Source organism: Xenopus laevis, chromosome 9_10S (genome assembly GCF_017654675.1).
Source record: "Xenopus laevis strain J_2021 chromosome 9_10S, Xenopus_laevis_v10.1, whole genome shotgun sequence".
Lineage (NCBI taxonomy): Eukaryota > Metazoa > Chordata > Amphibia > Anura > Pipidae > Xenopus > Xenopus laevis.
Genome location: NC_054388.1, coordinates 13,516,049 through 13,534,120, shown reverse-complemented (window position 1 = coordinate 13,534,120; position 18,072 = coordinate 13,516,049). Strand labels below are relative to the sequence as shown.

Genomic DNA, 18,072 nt, shown 5'->3' with positions numbered 1-18,072 from the left:
ATTCTGCACATTTTATTGGTTTCTGCTCAGGCACCAACGTCTTTACTGTCATTATTACTATGATGATCTTATAAAATTATAACCGAATTATAAGAAGACGTGACAGATAATTGCACCATTACCCTCATCAGGATGAGTTTGAAGAGGTAAGTTATTCATTGCTTAGGAATTTTGAAAGCAGTAGATTTGTTTTTGCACTGAAATTGTGTGTTCAAACAATTTAGAAACAATTCGCTTACCTTCAGCCCAGGCTCCAGTTCCCACAATATTATAAATGATTAAAAGGAATACAAACCCAAACATGTATTCTGCCTCATAGCAAATCCAAGTCTAAGCAAGTTTTAATTTACATTTGTTCTCTGATTGTAAGAGGCGCTGGAGGCAGGATTGAGACTTTTGTCAGACATGTGATGAATTGGCAGCTTCAGCCCAGAAAGGGAAAATATTAGGTGTTTTTTTTTGTCCCTTTAAGATCTGTCCCTAAGAGATAATTGTCCCTTTGCTATTTTGTCCCATTTGCTATTTTGTTCTGTTTTGCAGAATTACAGGGAAAACAAAATAAGAAACAGTGACTTTATTATTCAATCAAAGTTCTTTATAACAAAAGTGAAAATCCAGTGCAGGGAACTATATAAGTGCTGCCATACTGCATTCTCTTGGACCATGTGAATGACCATGGATCAGGAACTGTTTGCTTCTCCTCCATTTCTATAATGTTGATTAATGAATCTCAATGATTTTCAATTATCAATGTGCAATTCATTTTTGTTACATGACCTATTGGAAATAGGAATAGGAAATCCAGAGGCACACAGAACTGATGCAAGCAAGGAACACCTTGCACATTTATTGCAGTATAGCAGTGCAACGTTTCGGGGTCTGGCCCCTGCCATACCGCAATAAATGTGCAAGGTGTTCCTTGCTTGCATCAGTTCTGTGTGCCTCTGGATTGCTTGACTTCTAGATTGGATTTGAGGTTGCCGAACCTCTACCATTGTGCACCAGACAGCATTGATTTATCTCACACAAGGGTGTACGAGAGCCAGATTTCTCTTGGACATTATTGGAAAGTAATGCCTCAGGGGCTCTGCAATACCTTCCTTCCCCTGCTTGACTCCTCGGGGACTCCACAATGCCTTCTTTCCCTCCTGGACACCTCAGGGGTCCCACAATGCCTTCCCTCCCCTCCTGGGCACCTCGGGGGTCCCACAATGCCTTCCTTTCCTTCCTGGGCATCTTGGGGGTCCCACAATGCCTTCTTTTCCTTCCTGGGCACCTTGGGGTCCCACAATGCATTGCTTTCCCTCCTGGGCACCTTGGTCAAAATTCAAAGTAAACAACAACAAAGTTAAGTTCACAGTTCAGGTGTGTCTGGAATGTAGTGGAAGGGCAGGCAGTGAGTTGAGGAGTCTGATCGCTTGTGGAAAAAAGCTTTCGCGCAGCCTGGTTGTTCGGGCTTTAATGCTGCGAAAGCGTCTGCCGGATGGGAGCAGCGTGAACAGTCCGTGTGAGGGGCGTGTGGAGTTCAGTGCAATGCAAGAGGCCTTTCTTGCACAGCACTTGTGTAAGATGTTCTGCAGTGATGGAAGAGCTGCTCCAATGATGTTGCCAGCTGCTCTTGGGGGTCCCACAATGCATTATTTCCGCTCCTGGGCACCTCAGGGACCACACAATGCCTCATTCCCCTCCTGGGCACTTCAGGACTCCCACAATGCCTTCTGTCCCCTCCTGGGCACCTCAGGGGTCCCACAATGTTTTCTTCCCCTCATGGGCACCTCATTGGGTTGCCACCTTTTCTGGAAAAAAAATACTGGCTTATATTTATTTTTTTCCCTATTAATAACATATAGATCAACCATCGTTTTTACCGGCCGGGCCGGTAAAATACTGGCCAGGTGGCAACTCTAGCACCTCAGGAGTCACACAATTAGGGTTGCCACCTTTTTAAAATAAAATTACCGGCCAGTGGAGGGGGCGGGTACTAAAGGGGCAGACCGAGGCGGAGCCGGCAGTAACAACCCTAAACCCCATGTCACGTAAGCGCCGTGACAGGCGCTGCATAGCTGGGGGATTTCAAGCAGGCAGGGAGGAGGAGCAGCTAAGCTGCTTAAAATTAAGTGGCGGTTCCTCCCCTCAGAATTTTACCGGCAATGTAATTGCTGGTATTTTTTTAATACCGGCACCGGCCATGAGAGCCTTTTTTCCGGCTGGGCCGGTTAAATACCGGCTGGGTGGCAATCCTACACACAATGCCTTTCTTCCCATCAATGACACAACAGGGACCCCATAATGCCTCCTTCCCCTCCTTGACACCTCAGGAGTCCCACAGTTTTCTTCCCCTCATGGGCACCTCCGGGGTCCCACAGTTTTCTTCCCCTCATGGGCACCTCCGGGGTCCCACAGTTTTCTTCCCCTCATGGGTATCTCAGCGGTCCCACAGTTTTCTTCCCCTCAGGGGTCTCACAGTTTTCTTCCCCTCATGGGCATCTCAGGGGTCCCACAGTTTTCTTCCCCTCATGGGCACCTCAGGGGTCCCACAGTTTTCTTCCCCTCGTGGGCACCTCAGGGGTCCCACAGTTTTCTTCCCCTCATGGGCACCTCAGAAGAAGTCACACAATGCCTTACTTCTCTTCATGGACATCCAGGGACCCCACAATGCATTCTTTCCCCTCCTGGGCACCTCAGGGTCCAAAAATTCCTTTCATCCCCTGTCACATGACGGGTTGGAAAGTAAAGCATCCCCCCCATTTTACAATATAAGGGATATTATGGCTTTATTATTCATCAGTCTATATACAGTACAGGAGGAACATTGACTTTTATAATTATGCTGTTATTCCAAGCAATCTGCAAATTGTCTTTTTTCCTATTTATTATTGTATAATTAGTACAAATAAGGTATAGTGCTTCTCTATATAATGTAGAGGGCCGCATATAAACAAAAGCAACTTTGCCCCGCCCTCTTACTCTGGGTGACACAGCAATCCTGGCGCCTCTCTACCTATCTTGATATTTCACAGCCTAAAAGTGTTTCTGTTTGGGTGACGGGCACCATTACTAGCCAATAACAGTGTGGACTACAAACCCGGTTTCCATAAGTCTCTGGCAGTAACCAATCAGGCGCAGGGTTGGCGCATCTCTTAATGTCGTCAGAGGCCAGAGACTCACAGTGTCCTGTCTGTACTGTTCCTGTAGAGACTGAGGTTCGGAGCGGAATAAGGTAATGAAGGCAGGTTTGGGGCTGTCATCTTCTGCTGCTCAGTCGCCTATGTCCCCTTTTACTAATACTGTGTCTTATTTCTCACTATTACTCACACAATGTCTTATTACCCCATGGACAACTCAGGGGACACACAATGCCTTCTTTTCGCTCATGGGCACCTCACGGAGCCTAAAATGCATTTCATTGCATCTCATGGCCATCTCAGGGGTCCTAAAATGCTTTCCTTCTCTTCCTGGGCATCTCAGGGGACCCATAATGCCTTATTCCCCCCCCCGGCCATCTCAGGGGACCCACAATGCCCTATTTCCTCTCCTGTGCATCTCAGGGGACCCACAATGCCTTCTTTACCCTCCTGGGCATCTTGGGGGGATCTGCAATGCCCTATTTCCCCTCCTGTGCATCTCAGGGGGGGCACAATGTCATATTTCCCCTCCTGTGCAACTTGGGGTACCCACAATGCCTTCTTTCCCCTCCTGGACATCTCAGAGGACCCACAATGTCCTATTTCCCCTCCTGGGTATCTTAGGGGACCCACAATGTCCTATTTCCCCTCCTGGGTATCTCAGGGTACCCAAAATGCCTTCTTCCCCCCCCTGGCATCTTGGGGGACCCATAATGCATTCATTCCCCTCCTGGGTGCCACAGGGGTCCCACAATGCCTTAATAGACCTTTGGTTCATATAATGCATGTTAAACCTGAGATCCTTCATGTATGATATATATTAATATGTTATAATATAAATGTTAAAATTCTGCCCTGGGTCACTACACATGTATACCTATACTGTGAACCTTCTGTCATTACTGTCCCTTCTGGGAATCTTCCGCTCCTGTTGGGCACCTTTTGGGTCACTCTGCATTTATATCTGTACTGGGCATCTTCTGAGTTCTTTGTCATCATTTGGGTTATTTCTCTAATGGGGTTCACACGTTTTCTTTTGCTTAAAGGAGAAGGAAAGCTACCGAAGCAGTTTATTGCCAATAGATTAGCCACAATAGTGCAAGCTAGAACACTATATTTATTCTGCAGAATGCTTTACCATACCTGAGTAAACTGCTCTAGAAGTTCTCTCTGTTTGTTGTTTGTTCACTTCCTTCATAGCTCTGAGCTCAGATTACTGCAGGGAAAGGGAGAGAGGAGCAAACTGAGCATGCTCAAGCCCAAGACCTGGAGGTTTAAGATGAAAATAGGAAGTCTAATACAGAAGCCCATGAGTACACAATAGAAGGAAACAAATGGGGTGTTTGTTTTGACCGAGGACTCAGATCAGCATTACTTTGAGGGTTTACTGGTGTATTTATATAGACCTTTCTGATAAAGCTTACTTAAGTTTAGCCTTTCCTTCTCCGTTAAGTGGCCAGATAACGTATTTGTCCCATATGGACCATCATCTCACGGATGACCTACTCCAGTGATCCCCCAACTAGTGGCTCATGAGCAATTTGTTGCTCACCAACCCCTTGGATGTTGCTCCCAGTGGTATCAAAGCAAGTGCTTATTTTTGAAATCCAGACTTGGAGAAAAGTTTTGGTTGCATAAAAAACAGATGTACTGCCAAACAGCCACCTGTTGGCTGCCAGTCCTCACAAGGGCTACCAATAGTCAGACACAGATTTTTTTTTTTTCATGCTTGTGTTGCTCTTTGACTTATTTTTACATTTGAATGTGGCCCACGGGTTTTAAAAAGGTTGGGGATCCCTGACCTACTCTCTCACTCCCAGTAGCTGACCCTGTTCCTGGTCCCTACTGTCCTTGTAGAACTTGGCCTTCAATTGTATCTTAATGACTGTCTTTCTTATATGTCTTTCCCTTTATATTTTCATTCTGGGATTGATATGCAATGTACGGTAATCAGCCTCTTTTCTATGGGTTCCATATTCATAGGTAGAAGATACCAAAACAACAGCTGTAATGATAGCACAGAGCTGAGACCCTACTGACAGCTGACATAAATGCAGCACCAAAAACCAACCATCTGTCCTAGATCCTTAAAGATGAAGACATACTAAGCTACTAGTAGCAGCCACTTGTGGCTACAAAATGCTTAAAAAATACCCTGCAATAGACAATACTGAGAACCGCCTCTCCTAGAACACGTAGTGTCTTGGCAAAGCCAATTATTACTATGGTTTATTTTGCAGCTGTGACAAGTAGCTGCAACTAGTATCTCTGTTTGTCTTCACCCTAAAGGAACTGTGAAGCTTAAAAGAACAGTTAAATCAAAAGTGTTTTAAAGTAATACAAATATAATGTAGTGTTTCTCTGCACTGGTAAAACTGCTGTGTTTGCTTCAGAAACACTACTATAGTTTATATAAATAAGCTGCTGTGTAGCAATGGGGGCAGCCATTCATAGGAGAAAAGGCTCAGGTTACACAGCAGACAAACTCTGTAGAACATAATGATGTTATCTGTTATCCACTAGTTAACCTATACCATATTTTTACATTTCTGCCATTGCTACACAGAAGCTTGTTTATATAAACTAGTAGTGTTTCTGAAGCAAACAGATCCCTTTTACCAGTGCAGAAAAACACTACATTATATTTTCATTACTTTAAAGCACTGTAATTATTTGGGGTTACTGTTCCTTTAACACCAAGATGCTTGATTTTCACATTTATAGATATATTTATTATTGGTTATACATATTTTTTTATGAGTGTAATTCGGCAGCAGATCACAAAGCAGATCTTGTCTCCGAATCATTGCACATTTGGTTGCTTGGAGTCAGTGACGTGATAACTTGTGATCACATTGGAGAAATAAATTACCATTACATTCCCTTTAAATGTAGGATATCAGTAGGAAGTGTTTTATATTGCTATATGCAAGTTTTTGGGTAGGTAGTTTTCCCTTATATCACTGATATATACTGATATATATCCTTTTTCTTGAAGCAAATATGACATATAGTGCACTCTGTGATAGTTGACAATAACAATATTTCTTGTATTTGTCCCAGAATGTCGTCTGGAGCGCTGTTTCCCAGTTTGGTCCCTGGCTCTCGGGGTTCTTCGAGCAAATATCTAGTGGAGTTTCGAGCAGGCAAAATGTCCCTAAAGGGCAGCACGGTGACACCAGACAAAAGGAAAGGTCTCGTTTACATCCAGCAAACAGACGACTCTCTCATTCACTTTTGCTGGAAGGATAGAACATCTGGCAGCGTGGAGGATGTAAGTCGCCTTCTCTTTCAGAGCTGTAATGCAACAACCCATAATGCACCAAGCCAGAAATCCTTTGGAGTCAATAGTCCTGCACACAAAAGGCTTCAAGCCAGGTGAAGGGACTTTCAGACATGGGCAATTAAAGTGTATTTTGTGCCAATTCTGCTTTTAGCCTTAAGCTGTAACAAGGCTCTCGATGTGCACAGCTAGTGGGCATTTAGAAAGCAGGCATTGTATTCAAACTGACCCCGTTCTGTAAAGCCTATACCTCACTTAAAAGGATTCTGTCATGATTTTTAGTGTAGATGCAGTTTGTATTTCTAAATTACATTGCTTACACTGCAAATAATTCACTCTACAATAGACAATTTAATTCCTGAACCAATAAGTGTATTCTAGTCGTAATATTGGTATGTAGGCTCCATCTCAGGTCATTTTGCCTGGTCATGTGCTTTAAAGGGATACTGTCATGGGAAAAAAAAAAATTTCAAAATGAATCAGTTAATAGCGCTGCTCCAGCAGAATTCTGCACTGAAATCCATTTCTCAAAAGAGCAAACAGATTTTTTTATATTCAATTTTGAAATCTGACATGGGGCTAGACATTTTGTCAATTTCCCAGCTGCCCCATGTCATGTGACTTGTGCTCTGATAAACTTCAATCACTCTTTACTGCTGTACTGCAAGTTGGAGTGATATCACCCCCTCCCTTTTCCCCCCCAGCAGCTTAATAACAGAACAATGGGAAGGTAACCAGATAGCAGCTCCCTAACACAAGATAACAGCTGCCTGGTAGATCTAAGAACAACACTCAATAGTAAAACCCATGTCCCACTGGGACACATTCAGTTACATTGAGAAGGAAAAACAGCAGCCTGCCAAAAACCATTTCTCTCCTGAAGTGCAGGCACAAGTCACATGACATGGGGCAGCTGGGAAATTGACAAAATGTCTAGCCCCATGTCAGATTTCAAAATTGAATATAAAAAAATCTGTTTGCTCTTTTGAGAAATGGATTTCAATGCAGAATTCTGCTGGAGCAGAACTATTAACTGATTCATTTTGAAAAAATGTTTTTTTCCCATGACAGTATCCCTTTAAGAAAGAGCGAGCACTTTAGGATGAAACTGCTTTCTGGCAGGCTGTTGTTTCTCCTACTCAAAGTAACTGAATGTGTCGCAGTGGGACCTGGATTTTTACTATTGAGTGTTGTTCTTAGATCTACCAGGGGTGTTAGGGTGCTGCTATCTGGTTACCTTCTCATTGTTCTGTTGTTAGGCTGCTGGGAGGAAGGAAGGGGGGTGATGTCACTTCAATTTGCAGTAAAGAGTGACTGAATTTATCAGAGCACAAGTCACATGACTGGGAGCAGCTGGGAAACTCTATAATATGTCTAGCCCTATGTCAGATTTCAAAATTAAATATAAAAAAATCTGTTTGGTCTTTTGAGAAACAGATTTCAGTGCAGAATTCTGCTGGAGCAGCACTAACTGATTGAGTTTTGAAAACTCCTATGACTGATCCCTTTAACAATATTGACTGCACATAGCTTACTCTCTCCTTGCCTCCTGTATTTGTCTCCTTCCAGGATCTGATCATCTTTCCAGATGACTGTGAGTTTAAGAGAGTGTCACAGTGCACCACAGGGCGTGTGTATGTTCTCAAGTTCAAGGCTGGCTCCAAGAGGCTCTTTTTCTGGATGCAGGTCAGTGGCACATTAGATGAGCTTTGGTGTTCCTTCCATAATACTTTAAAAATAGAGTTCAAAGGGCTACCGTGGAATTATTACAGTATAAGTATTACCACTGTAGAGAATACTGAATATTTAGTAGGCTTGTTATTTTCACAGGAACCCAAGACTGATAAAGATGAGGAGTATTGCAGAAAGCTTAATGAATATCTAAATAACCCACCCATGCCTGGCGCCCTTGGGGGAAGTGGCAGCGGTAGCCATGAGCTCTCTGCTTTGGGAGGTGAGATTGTGACTTTATTAGTATTGTTTATACAAAGACACCAATAGAGGTTTTCAACAGTATTGAAGCTGCTCCTAAAACGAGTAGGCTGATGTTAGTAAAGAAGGTTCCCAGGGGACAGAATAACCAATGCCATTGCCCCTGCACTGGTAGAACTTCTGTTTGCTTCAGAAACACTACTATTGGTAATAGCAATGGGGGCATCCATTAACACAACCGTTGATGTGAGTTCCTCCAAAAAAAAAAAAATAGAAAATATTTATTAGGACATAATAGGAAGAGGCCTAACGCGTTTCGTTCCTGTTGGGGCACTTTAAACTGTGCCATATAGCCTTTTTTACATTTCCAGCATTGCTATACAGCAGCTTGGTTATATGAACTATAGTAGTGTTTCTGAAACAAACCGATCAGTTTTACCAGTGCAGAGCAACCGTACATTATATTTTCATTACTTAAAAACACTTTCAGTTTTTGGTGTTACTGTTCCTTTAATAAATTAAAGTCTCAAGACTTAATTTCCCTTTTTGTTTGTTATGGATATACAATACTAATTTATTATTTTTAGGGATGCGGCATTTTTCAGCAGGATTCACCTGAATCCTTCTGCCCGGTTGAACTGAATCCTAATTTGCATATGCAAATTAGGGGAGGGAGATTGAGTGTCTTTTTGTCACAAAACAAGGACGTTTTTCCCCGTCCCACCCCTAATTTGTATATGCAAATTCGGATTTGGTTCGGTATTTGGCCGAAGGGTTCGGCCAAATCCAAAATAGTGGATTCGGTGCACCCCTAATTCTTTTGAAATGCTCTACTGACAGACATAGACTGGCAATCTGTAGATTTTGGCAAATGCCAGAGGAGCTGCTGTAAAATTCCACAGCCCAGTGTCGGGAAAAAACCCGGTGGGACCCGGTCCTCTTGGGCCCCCCACCAGCCCAGAACTGTCCCCCGTTCAGGCGCCCCCTTAAAAAACTTGTGCCGCTGTACAGCACCGGGTTTTTCGCATCGCCATTCTTTCAGGCGCGCAGTACACCGTCATTCGCACAGGCACGCGCTGAGGTTAGTCGGGAAGGGGCCCCCGGTGACTGCCTGGAGGGCCCTTCATGTGGCAGTCCCGGTGGGCCCCCATTGCTCCAGTCCGACCCTGCCACAACCAGTTACTATTTATTGGGCCTCTGTGTATTTGAAATTCCAGGTCTCATTTTGAATCTCAGTCCTGGCCTGAGCACAGTGTTCTGTGCAGAGTTGAATTCAAAATGCTGCTGAAACCTATAAAAAATGCTGCTTGTTTTCTCTCCACTTCCCAGTCTGTGATTGTGATTACAGCTCTCCTTTCATCAGCCCTTCCATTAGTCCGTGCATCAGGCTCTGTTCGCTGTTGGTACACCAAGCTGCCACTGGTTATTGTTGTTAGTTTACTTTTGTTTTTGTTATGCTGTAGGAGAAGGTGGACTGCAAAGCCTGCTGGGAAACATGAGCCATAACCAGCTCATGCAGCTCATTGGACCCACTGGACTTGGAGGACTTGGTAAAGTGTCTTTATTTTGTTCTGTGACAACTGCTTCTAAACACTTGATCAAACAGTCAGAGCCTCATTTCTGCTCTTAGCATTCACATGCAGCTTTAGTGTTCTGCTTCTGTTCTCTGTAGTCTTTGGAGACTTACGAAGACTAACACAGATGGCAACGTTATCCCTTCAAAGACAACTGGTGCATACATGTTTTTCATTCCCATTATTGCATTTGTTCTTTCTTTCCCCTCTTGATATCATTTACACTTTAAAGGAGAACTAAAGATAAACTAAAGAAGTAGCTAGAAATGTTGTATATTATGTTTTGTGCTTCTGTACCAGCCCAAGGCAACCACAGCCCTTTAGCAGTAAAGATCTGTGTCTCCAAAGATGCCCCAGTAGCTCCCCATCTTCTTTTCTGCTGATTCACTGCACATGCTCTGTGCTGCTGTCACTTACTGAGCTTAGGGACCCACTCACAATATACAGTACACATAGAATACAAATGTCACAATATAAGGCTGATTAGTAATTAATACAGATCATTACTACATGGCCGCACAGAAACCAGTGCAATTAGCATCAGAATTTAAAGGAGACATGTAGGATAAATGAAAAACCCCTAATTTTGTAGGCAATTATAAGTAATATATGGTGTTGCTTTTACATGGTGCTAAAAACTAATATTGTCTTTAAAAATAGCCCCTTTTTTGGCACTCCCTATAGATCTTCACTGGTCCCTGTCTGTGTTTCAAATGAGGGGTGAGCGTGTCCTAACCAGAAGCACAGTAGGAGGGGGTAGCCAATCACAGGCCTGCAGTCACAAAGGCATAGACAGACTTCAGTTCCCTATCAGGTCCTGCTAGCTGCTGATTGGTTCCTGTCCTAGAGTACTGTGAGCTGAGAGCCACCGGCTCCCCTACACAGCTGGGGATTCAGGGAGCAGGAAGTAGAAGAGAAGGGAGGGATTATGCCTGATAATTAGCCTGAAACAGTACATTTTTTTAAGCACAATTCTTGTATATCTAAATGTGTATAATGCACTGGTACGTTCTTATTTTTTACACAAAATGTCTCCTTTAATAATCAGCCCAGTAGCATCAGCTTTTATTACAGCGAAACCTAATTTTCTGCTGGATAATTTGTGACGACCCCTAAGTTTAGCTTCTCAACAGCTGCTCAGAGCCCACTGAGCATGTGAGTGTCACAGACACTTTCCAAGATGGTGACCCCCCCGTGACAAGTTTGAAGTCCTGGATCATTGCTGCTATTGACAAGCTGAAACTTTAGGCTGGTGCAATAAGTGTAGTATATAAAATATGGCATTTTTAGCCACATTCATTTTTAGGGTTTAGTTCTCCTTTAATGTGATCCTTCCTGCTTGTGTTTCTGTGACTGCAGGTGGGCTTGGAGCTTTAACTGGACCGGGACTGGCCAGTCTGTTGGGTAGTGGAGGACCCACAACAAGCAGTTCTTCTTCCAGGTAATCAGATGTTGATTCTGTAAACAGAAAGTTGCATCAAGGTTTGCAGCAAATCATTTCCGTGTGGCATAAAAATGGGGCGGCAAATCATTTCCATGTGGCATAATAATGGGGCGGCTTAATCAGGCACGTGGTATTCCAAACTGCATGAAAATGACTAGTAATAATTATTCAAGTGTATCTCTAGTATCTCTTTCACATACCAGACACTATGGAGACACTGTATATTGTTCAAAGGCCCCTGGATGGAAAAACAAATGGAAAGTATTAGATTAGATTTTATAAAAGGGGAAATGGCTTTAATGTAGCAGGAGTTTCACTTGCACAGGGCATGACTGATAGTAATAATATGGCAACTTGCTCCGAAGTGAGACAGAAGCAGTCTGCTTGTAAAATATTTATCAGTGTAATATATTTATTTTTATTTATTAAACTTTTAAGCAGAGTTATAGGAATAGTTTGTAACTAGTTATCTGAAATAACCTGATGCTGTGTATCTATCTGTGCTGAAATGGAAATTATTTAGTGAAATTGTGTCACCTTTTTGGCTAATCCCTTCCTTTGGCTAGTTCTCGCAGTCAGTCGGCAGCTGTCACTCCATCATCTACAACCTCATCAACACGGACAACGTCTGCCCCTGTCGCTCCAGCTGCAGCTCCTGCCACAACCCCAAGCCCAGCTGTCAGCTCCAACGATGGGGCCAGTGAAGCAACTAGCCCCACTCAACCAATTCAGCTGAGTGACCTGCAGAACATCTTGGCCACAATGAATGTCCCTGCCACAGGGGAAGGAGGACAGCAAGGTACACTAATATAATCTCTGCGCTTTATCAGTAGCTAATGGCTTGTTTAGTGATAGATCTTCTATTCGTTGTGTAGTCCTGTCTGTCACAGAGCTATTTCCTACAATTACCATTTGTTTAGAATGCATAGGTTTCCATCTGTTAGGACTTATCTTTCTGCTGGCTGTCATCGTATGTTTCCTAATGGGTTAAACAGTAAAATCTACAGTCATATGAAAAAGTTTGGGAACCCCTCTTCATTCTTTGGAGTTTTGTTTATCATTGGCTGAGCTTTCAAAGTAGCAACTTCCTTTTAATATATAACATGCCTTATGGAAACGGTAGTATTTCAGCAGTGACAAAGTTTATTGGCTTTGAAAATATGCAATATGCATCATAACAAAATTAAACAGGTACGTAAATGTGGGCACCCCAACAGAGATATTACATCAATCCTTAGTTGAGCTCCTTTTGCAAATGTAACAGCCTCTAGATGCCTCCTGTAGCCTTTGATGAGATTCTGGATGGAGGTATTTTTGACCATTCGTCCATACAAAATCTCTCCAGTTCAGTTAAATTTGATGGCTGTCGAGCATGGACAGTCTGCTTCAAATCATCCCATAGATTTTCCATGATATTCAAGTCGGGGGACTCCAGAATATTGTACTTCTTCCTCTGCATAAATGCCTTTGTAGATTTTGAAGTGTGTTTAGGGTCATTGTCTTGTTGGAATATCCAACCCCTGTGTAACTTCAACTTTGTGACTGATGCTTGAACATTATCCTGAAGAATTTGTTGATATTGGGTTGAATTCATCAGACCCTCAACTTTAACAAGGGCCCCAGTCCCTGAACAAGCCACACAGCCCCACAGCATGATGGAACCTCCACCAAATTTGACAGTAGGCAGCAGGTGTTTTTCTTGGAACGCGGTGTTCTTCTTCCGCCATGCAAACCTATTTTTGTTATGACCAAATAACTACATTTTTGTCTCATCAGTCCAAAGCACTTTGTTCCAAAATGACTGTGACTTGTCTAAATGAGCTTTTACATACAACAAGCGACTCTGTTTGTGTGAGTGCAAAAAGGGCTTCTTTCTGATCACCCTGCCATACAGAAGTTCTTTGTGCACATTGCACTGAATTGTAGAACGATGTACAGATACACCATCTGCAGCAAGATGTTCTTGCGGGTCTTTGGAGGTGATCTTTGGGTTGTCTGTAACCATTCTCACAATCCTCAGCATATGCCGCTCCTGTATTTTTCTTGGCCTGCCAGACCTGGGTTTTACAGCAACTGTGCCTGTGGCCTTCCATTTCCTGATTACATCCCTTACAGTTGAAACTGACAGTTTAAACCTCTGAGATGGCTTTTTGTAGCCTTTTCTAAACCATGATACTGAACAATCTTTGTTTTCAGATCTTTTGTGGATCCCATGCTGTCACTCTTCAGAGGAGAGTCAAACAGAAGCACAACTTGCAATTGGCCACCTTAAATACCCTTTCTCATGATAGAACACACCTGCCTATGAAGTTCAAAGCCTAACAAGCTAATCCAACCAATTTGGTGTTGCCAGTAATAGTATTGAGCAGTTACAGGCATTCAAATTAGGAAAATTACAAGGGTACCCACGTTTTTGCACAGCCAGTTTTTTTCACATTTGATTTAATTTCATACAACTGAATACTGCTTCACTAAAAATCTTTGTTCAGAAAACACCCCAGTACTCCGATGTTCCTGGGAAATGAAAGACATACATACCACTGTTATCTTTTTTGTTGAAAGTGGAGTAAATTATTATGCAGGCTGAGTGGGGGGTTCCCAAACTTTTTCATATGAATGTACAGTCTTAAAGAAAACCTTAAAACGGATGCAGATTAGCGGGTTACTTCCTCCTCTATTAGAACACTAGCAAGCTTGGCAAGGAATGAAGGAACTGCTGATGAGATTAGCATTACAAGACATGAGGCCAAGCGCCTGACTAATGCTGCAGATGGCCACTAAAAGACGCTGACTTCACAGATTTGCAGCACCTGGCCAATCATTGTTATTCTTTACTCCTCACTGAAGTCAAATAGCATGGCTTTGGTTAACAGGTCATCTGAGAGGGTCTGAGTTTGGGACAAGGCAAGACAAATTAATTTAGTAACTGAAACACTCTGTGAATAAAGCTCAAAATCCTTATAATAACTTTTATTTCCATACACACAAACACATTGGGAACACTGCACATTCTATTCCAAATCATAACATGAAGAAAAAATAGCAGTGTCTGCATTCTTCTTTACAAACTCAACTATTCACTGTATAAACTGAAATGTTTCAAGATTTTGCCATCTTTTGAATGACTGAACTAATACTGAGTTGTATAATCCGTGTTTCTGAGAACTGCTGCACATCTGTGTTGCATGGAGTCCCCCAACTTCCAACAACCTGTTACATTCCACAATTCTTCTGCATTTTTTTTGCCTCAGAAACAACATTTTTTTTGATGTCGCCCTACAAGTTTTCCATTGGATTAAAGTCCGGGAATTGGGCTGGTCACTCCATAACATCAATCTTGTTGGTCTGGAACCAAGATGTTGCTCATTTACTGGTGTTTGGGGTCGTTGAAACCCCAAAACAAGGGCATTTCCTCTTCATCATAAGGCAACATGACCTCTTCAAGTAGTTAAATGTATTGAAGCTGATCCATCATTTCTCCACCATGCTTCACTCTGTCTTGTGACTTGAATTCAGTGTTTGGGGGTCGTCTGACAAACAGTCTCTGGCCCCTAGACCCAAAAAGAACAATCATGCTTTCATCAGTCCACAAAATGTTGCGCCATTTCTCTTTAGGCCAGTCAATGTGTTATTTGGTAAAAAGCCTTGCGATTTCCCTCCCCACCCATAATTTGCATATGTAAATTAGGATTGATTTGGTCCGGCCTGGCAGAAGGATTCAGCCGAATCCTGCTGAAATTAATCCTGGAATCGGTGCATCCCTAAAGATTATCACCGGTAACTCTACACCTTTTTTGATCTTCTTCGGGTCTTTGCAATTTTGGCTATTCTCCTGCCATTTGAATGGTAGTTTTCCATTTTCTTCGACGTCTTTCAGGTTTTGGTGCCATTTTAAAGCATTTGAGATCATTTTAGCTGAGCAGCCTATCAGGAACGAGCCATTTGACTGAGAATTTGAGAGAAATACACTTTAACCAGCAGCACAACATTTAATTCCTTCCTTAAATAAGGGCCGGAATTGACAGCTGTTTTTTCACAGAATGAATGAGCTTACTAATTGAACTCCACACTGCTATTATTTGGAACTAGTCTCAGTCTCTTCAATTGCATGTCATGACTGTTGGGTCTGTTTGCTTTCTATTACTCTACTACACCTACTAGTAAATTATTTGCCATGTAGAAATATAATTTCTACCAAAAACAGTGATCAGGTTAGTGACTGCTATTATTCTGAACACAACTGTAATTTCAATCGAACCTGATTATTTATTTTCTTACTCTGATTTACTTTCTTATGTTCTTTGTGCAGTGGATCTTGCCAGCGTTCTCACCCCAGAAATTATGGCTCCAATCCTGGCTAATGCGGAGGTCCAGGAGAGACTGACACCTTACCTTCCATCAGGAGAATCCCTTCCTCAGACGGCAGATGAGATCCAGAACACTTTAACCTCCCCGCAGTTTCAGCAGGTACATTGGAGGAGTAACTTCTGTATTAAGGTTTAGCAGTCTATAGAACTCATTGGCCATGCTCAGTGCAACATACATTAAAAAGGTTAAAGGGATACTGTCATGGGAAAAAAATTTTTCAAAATGAATCAGTTAATAGTGCTGCTCCAACAGAATTTTGCACTGAAATCCATTTCTCAAGAGCAAACAGATTTTTTTTTATAGATGGGGCTAGACGTTTTGTGAATTTCCCAGCAGCCCCAAGTCATGTAACTTGTGCTCTGATAAACTTCAATCACTCTTTACTGCTGTACTGCAAGTTGGAGTGATATCACCCCCCTCCCTTTTCTCCCCCAGCAGCCAAACAAAAGAACAATGGGAAGGTAACCAGATAGCAACTCCCTAACACAAGATAACAGCTGCCTGGTAGATCTAAGAACAACACTCAATAGTAAAAACCCATGTCCCACTGAGACACATTCAGTTACATTGAGAAGGAAAAGCAGCAGCCTGCCAGAAAGCATTTCTCTCCTAACGTGCAGGCACAAGTCACATGACATGGGGCAGCTGGGAAATTGACAAAATATCTAGCCCCATGTCAGATTTCAAAATTAAATATAAAAAAATCTGTTTGCTCTTTTGAGAAATGGATTCAGTGCAGAATTCTGCTGGAGCAGCACTATTAACTGATTCATTTTGAAAAAAATTTTTTTCCCATAACAGTATCCCTTTAACTTTTTTTACCCACATTTTTGTTACTGAAGCAGACCTAAACCCAGTGTGGGTAATTTCAAAAGTACTTTATACCCCTTTTAGCACTTTAATTTTCTAGCCCCTCATTTGGGTTTTGAATCCTAAGTTGTAGTGTCTCCAGTGTGTTGTATTTAATTAGCGTTTTTGCCCCCTACCTATTATCAGGCTCTGAGTATGTTTAGTGCGGCTCTTGCATCTGGACAGTTGGGACCCCTGATGAGTCAGTTTGGCCTGCCTGCGGATGCGGTGGATGCAGCAAATAAAGGAGGTAAAGAGAGCAGCTGACCTTTACTGTTATTATAGTTGAGCAAAGGACAAGTCAACACAACTAATATGTTTATCCCACTTAAAAGCAGGCTCATTTTCTGAAATTGATACATAGCTTTGCTTCCATGTCCTTATTTCCTTTCCTGTCCCTTCCAGATATTGAAGCCTTCGCCAAAGCGATGCAGAGCACTTCCTCCCAAAAGGAGCGAGAGTCCAGTGAGAAGAAAGAGGAGGAGGAGGATATGAGCTTAGATTAAAGTCAGGGCACTTTTTGTGGCAGCCAAGCACAAATGCTTTATCCCCAGCTTCGTCCCATACACGTATGTTCTTTTCAGAGTTGAATAAACGTTCCCTTTGCTGCTGATATGATTTGTCTCCTAATGTATTGTGTAGGTGAGTCTCGGGATTTAATCTCATTTGGCACGGGCTGCTTAGGTTGTTTCTTCAGGCTCCAGAAAATGCTGTGGCTACAATTACATGGTTTAAAGTAATGTACATTTTGTTTATATTTTGTATTATTATGAACCTGGTCTCCTCTAAGCTTCCTTTGAATTTGCCAAAGTACTTTTCATCCTTCCTTACTAAGCGAGTCTTATCCCCTTTATCTGCTCCAATACCATAAACAACCTGCATACAGTGGAACCTCAATTTTACATCCCCTGATTTTAAGTTTTCCCTGATTTTACATTGTTGTGGTTCCACCGATACATTATGCATAATACATTTTCCTGGATTTTACAACATTTCTGGTCCCCCAAATAACGTAAAATGGGGGTTCTGCTGTATTTTATTACTGCTGTGTTAAAGCTTCTTTTTTTTGGGCACCAGATTTGTACCCACAAGACATTGAATCATTACTATGCATCTGCACCTATGGGAACAGGTGCCAACACTGAATGATAGATCTTTGATCTAAACTTGAGAGTATGCTTAACCTTGTAGCTCCTTTTTAAAATTATATTGGTATGTTTCAATATATTCTTCCTCAATATATTCTTCCTAAATCCACTTTTTAGTTGTTAGCCAAAAATGTATGTATAAAGGCTGGAGTGACTGAATGTGTAAAAGAATAGACAGAACACTAATTCCTGCTTTGCAGCTCTCTTGGTTTCCACAGATTGGTTACAGTAACCAATCCGTGACTTGAGGAGGGGGAGGGGGCACATGGGTCATAACTGTTTGCTTTTGAATCTCAGCTGAATGCTAAGGATCAATTGCAAACTTACTAAACAGTTATGTCCCGTGTGG

At 42.2% G+C, this 18,072-nt stretch overlaps 1 protein-coding gene across 1 annotated transcript; it reads left to right on the top strand.

Annotated features, from left to right (window-relative positions):
• The first annotated feature begins 3,136 nt into the window (after positions 1-3,136).
• adrm1.S (ADRM1 26S proteasome ubiquitin receptor S homeolog) lies at positions 3,137-17,188 on the top strand. The gene is given in 10 exon segments (NM_001087898.2): positions 3,137-3,220; positions 6,189-6,399; positions 7,978-8,094; positions 8,239-8,362; positions 9,804-9,890; positions 11,274-11,355; positions 11,925-12,157; positions 15,668-15,825; positions 16,723-16,825; positions 16,981-17,188. Coding segments are annotated over 9 exon segments (1,215 nt in total). The 5' UTR covers positions 3,137-3,220; position 6,189; the 3' UTR covers positions 17,082-17,188.
• The last annotated feature ends 884 nt before the right edge of the window (positions 17,189-18,072 follow it).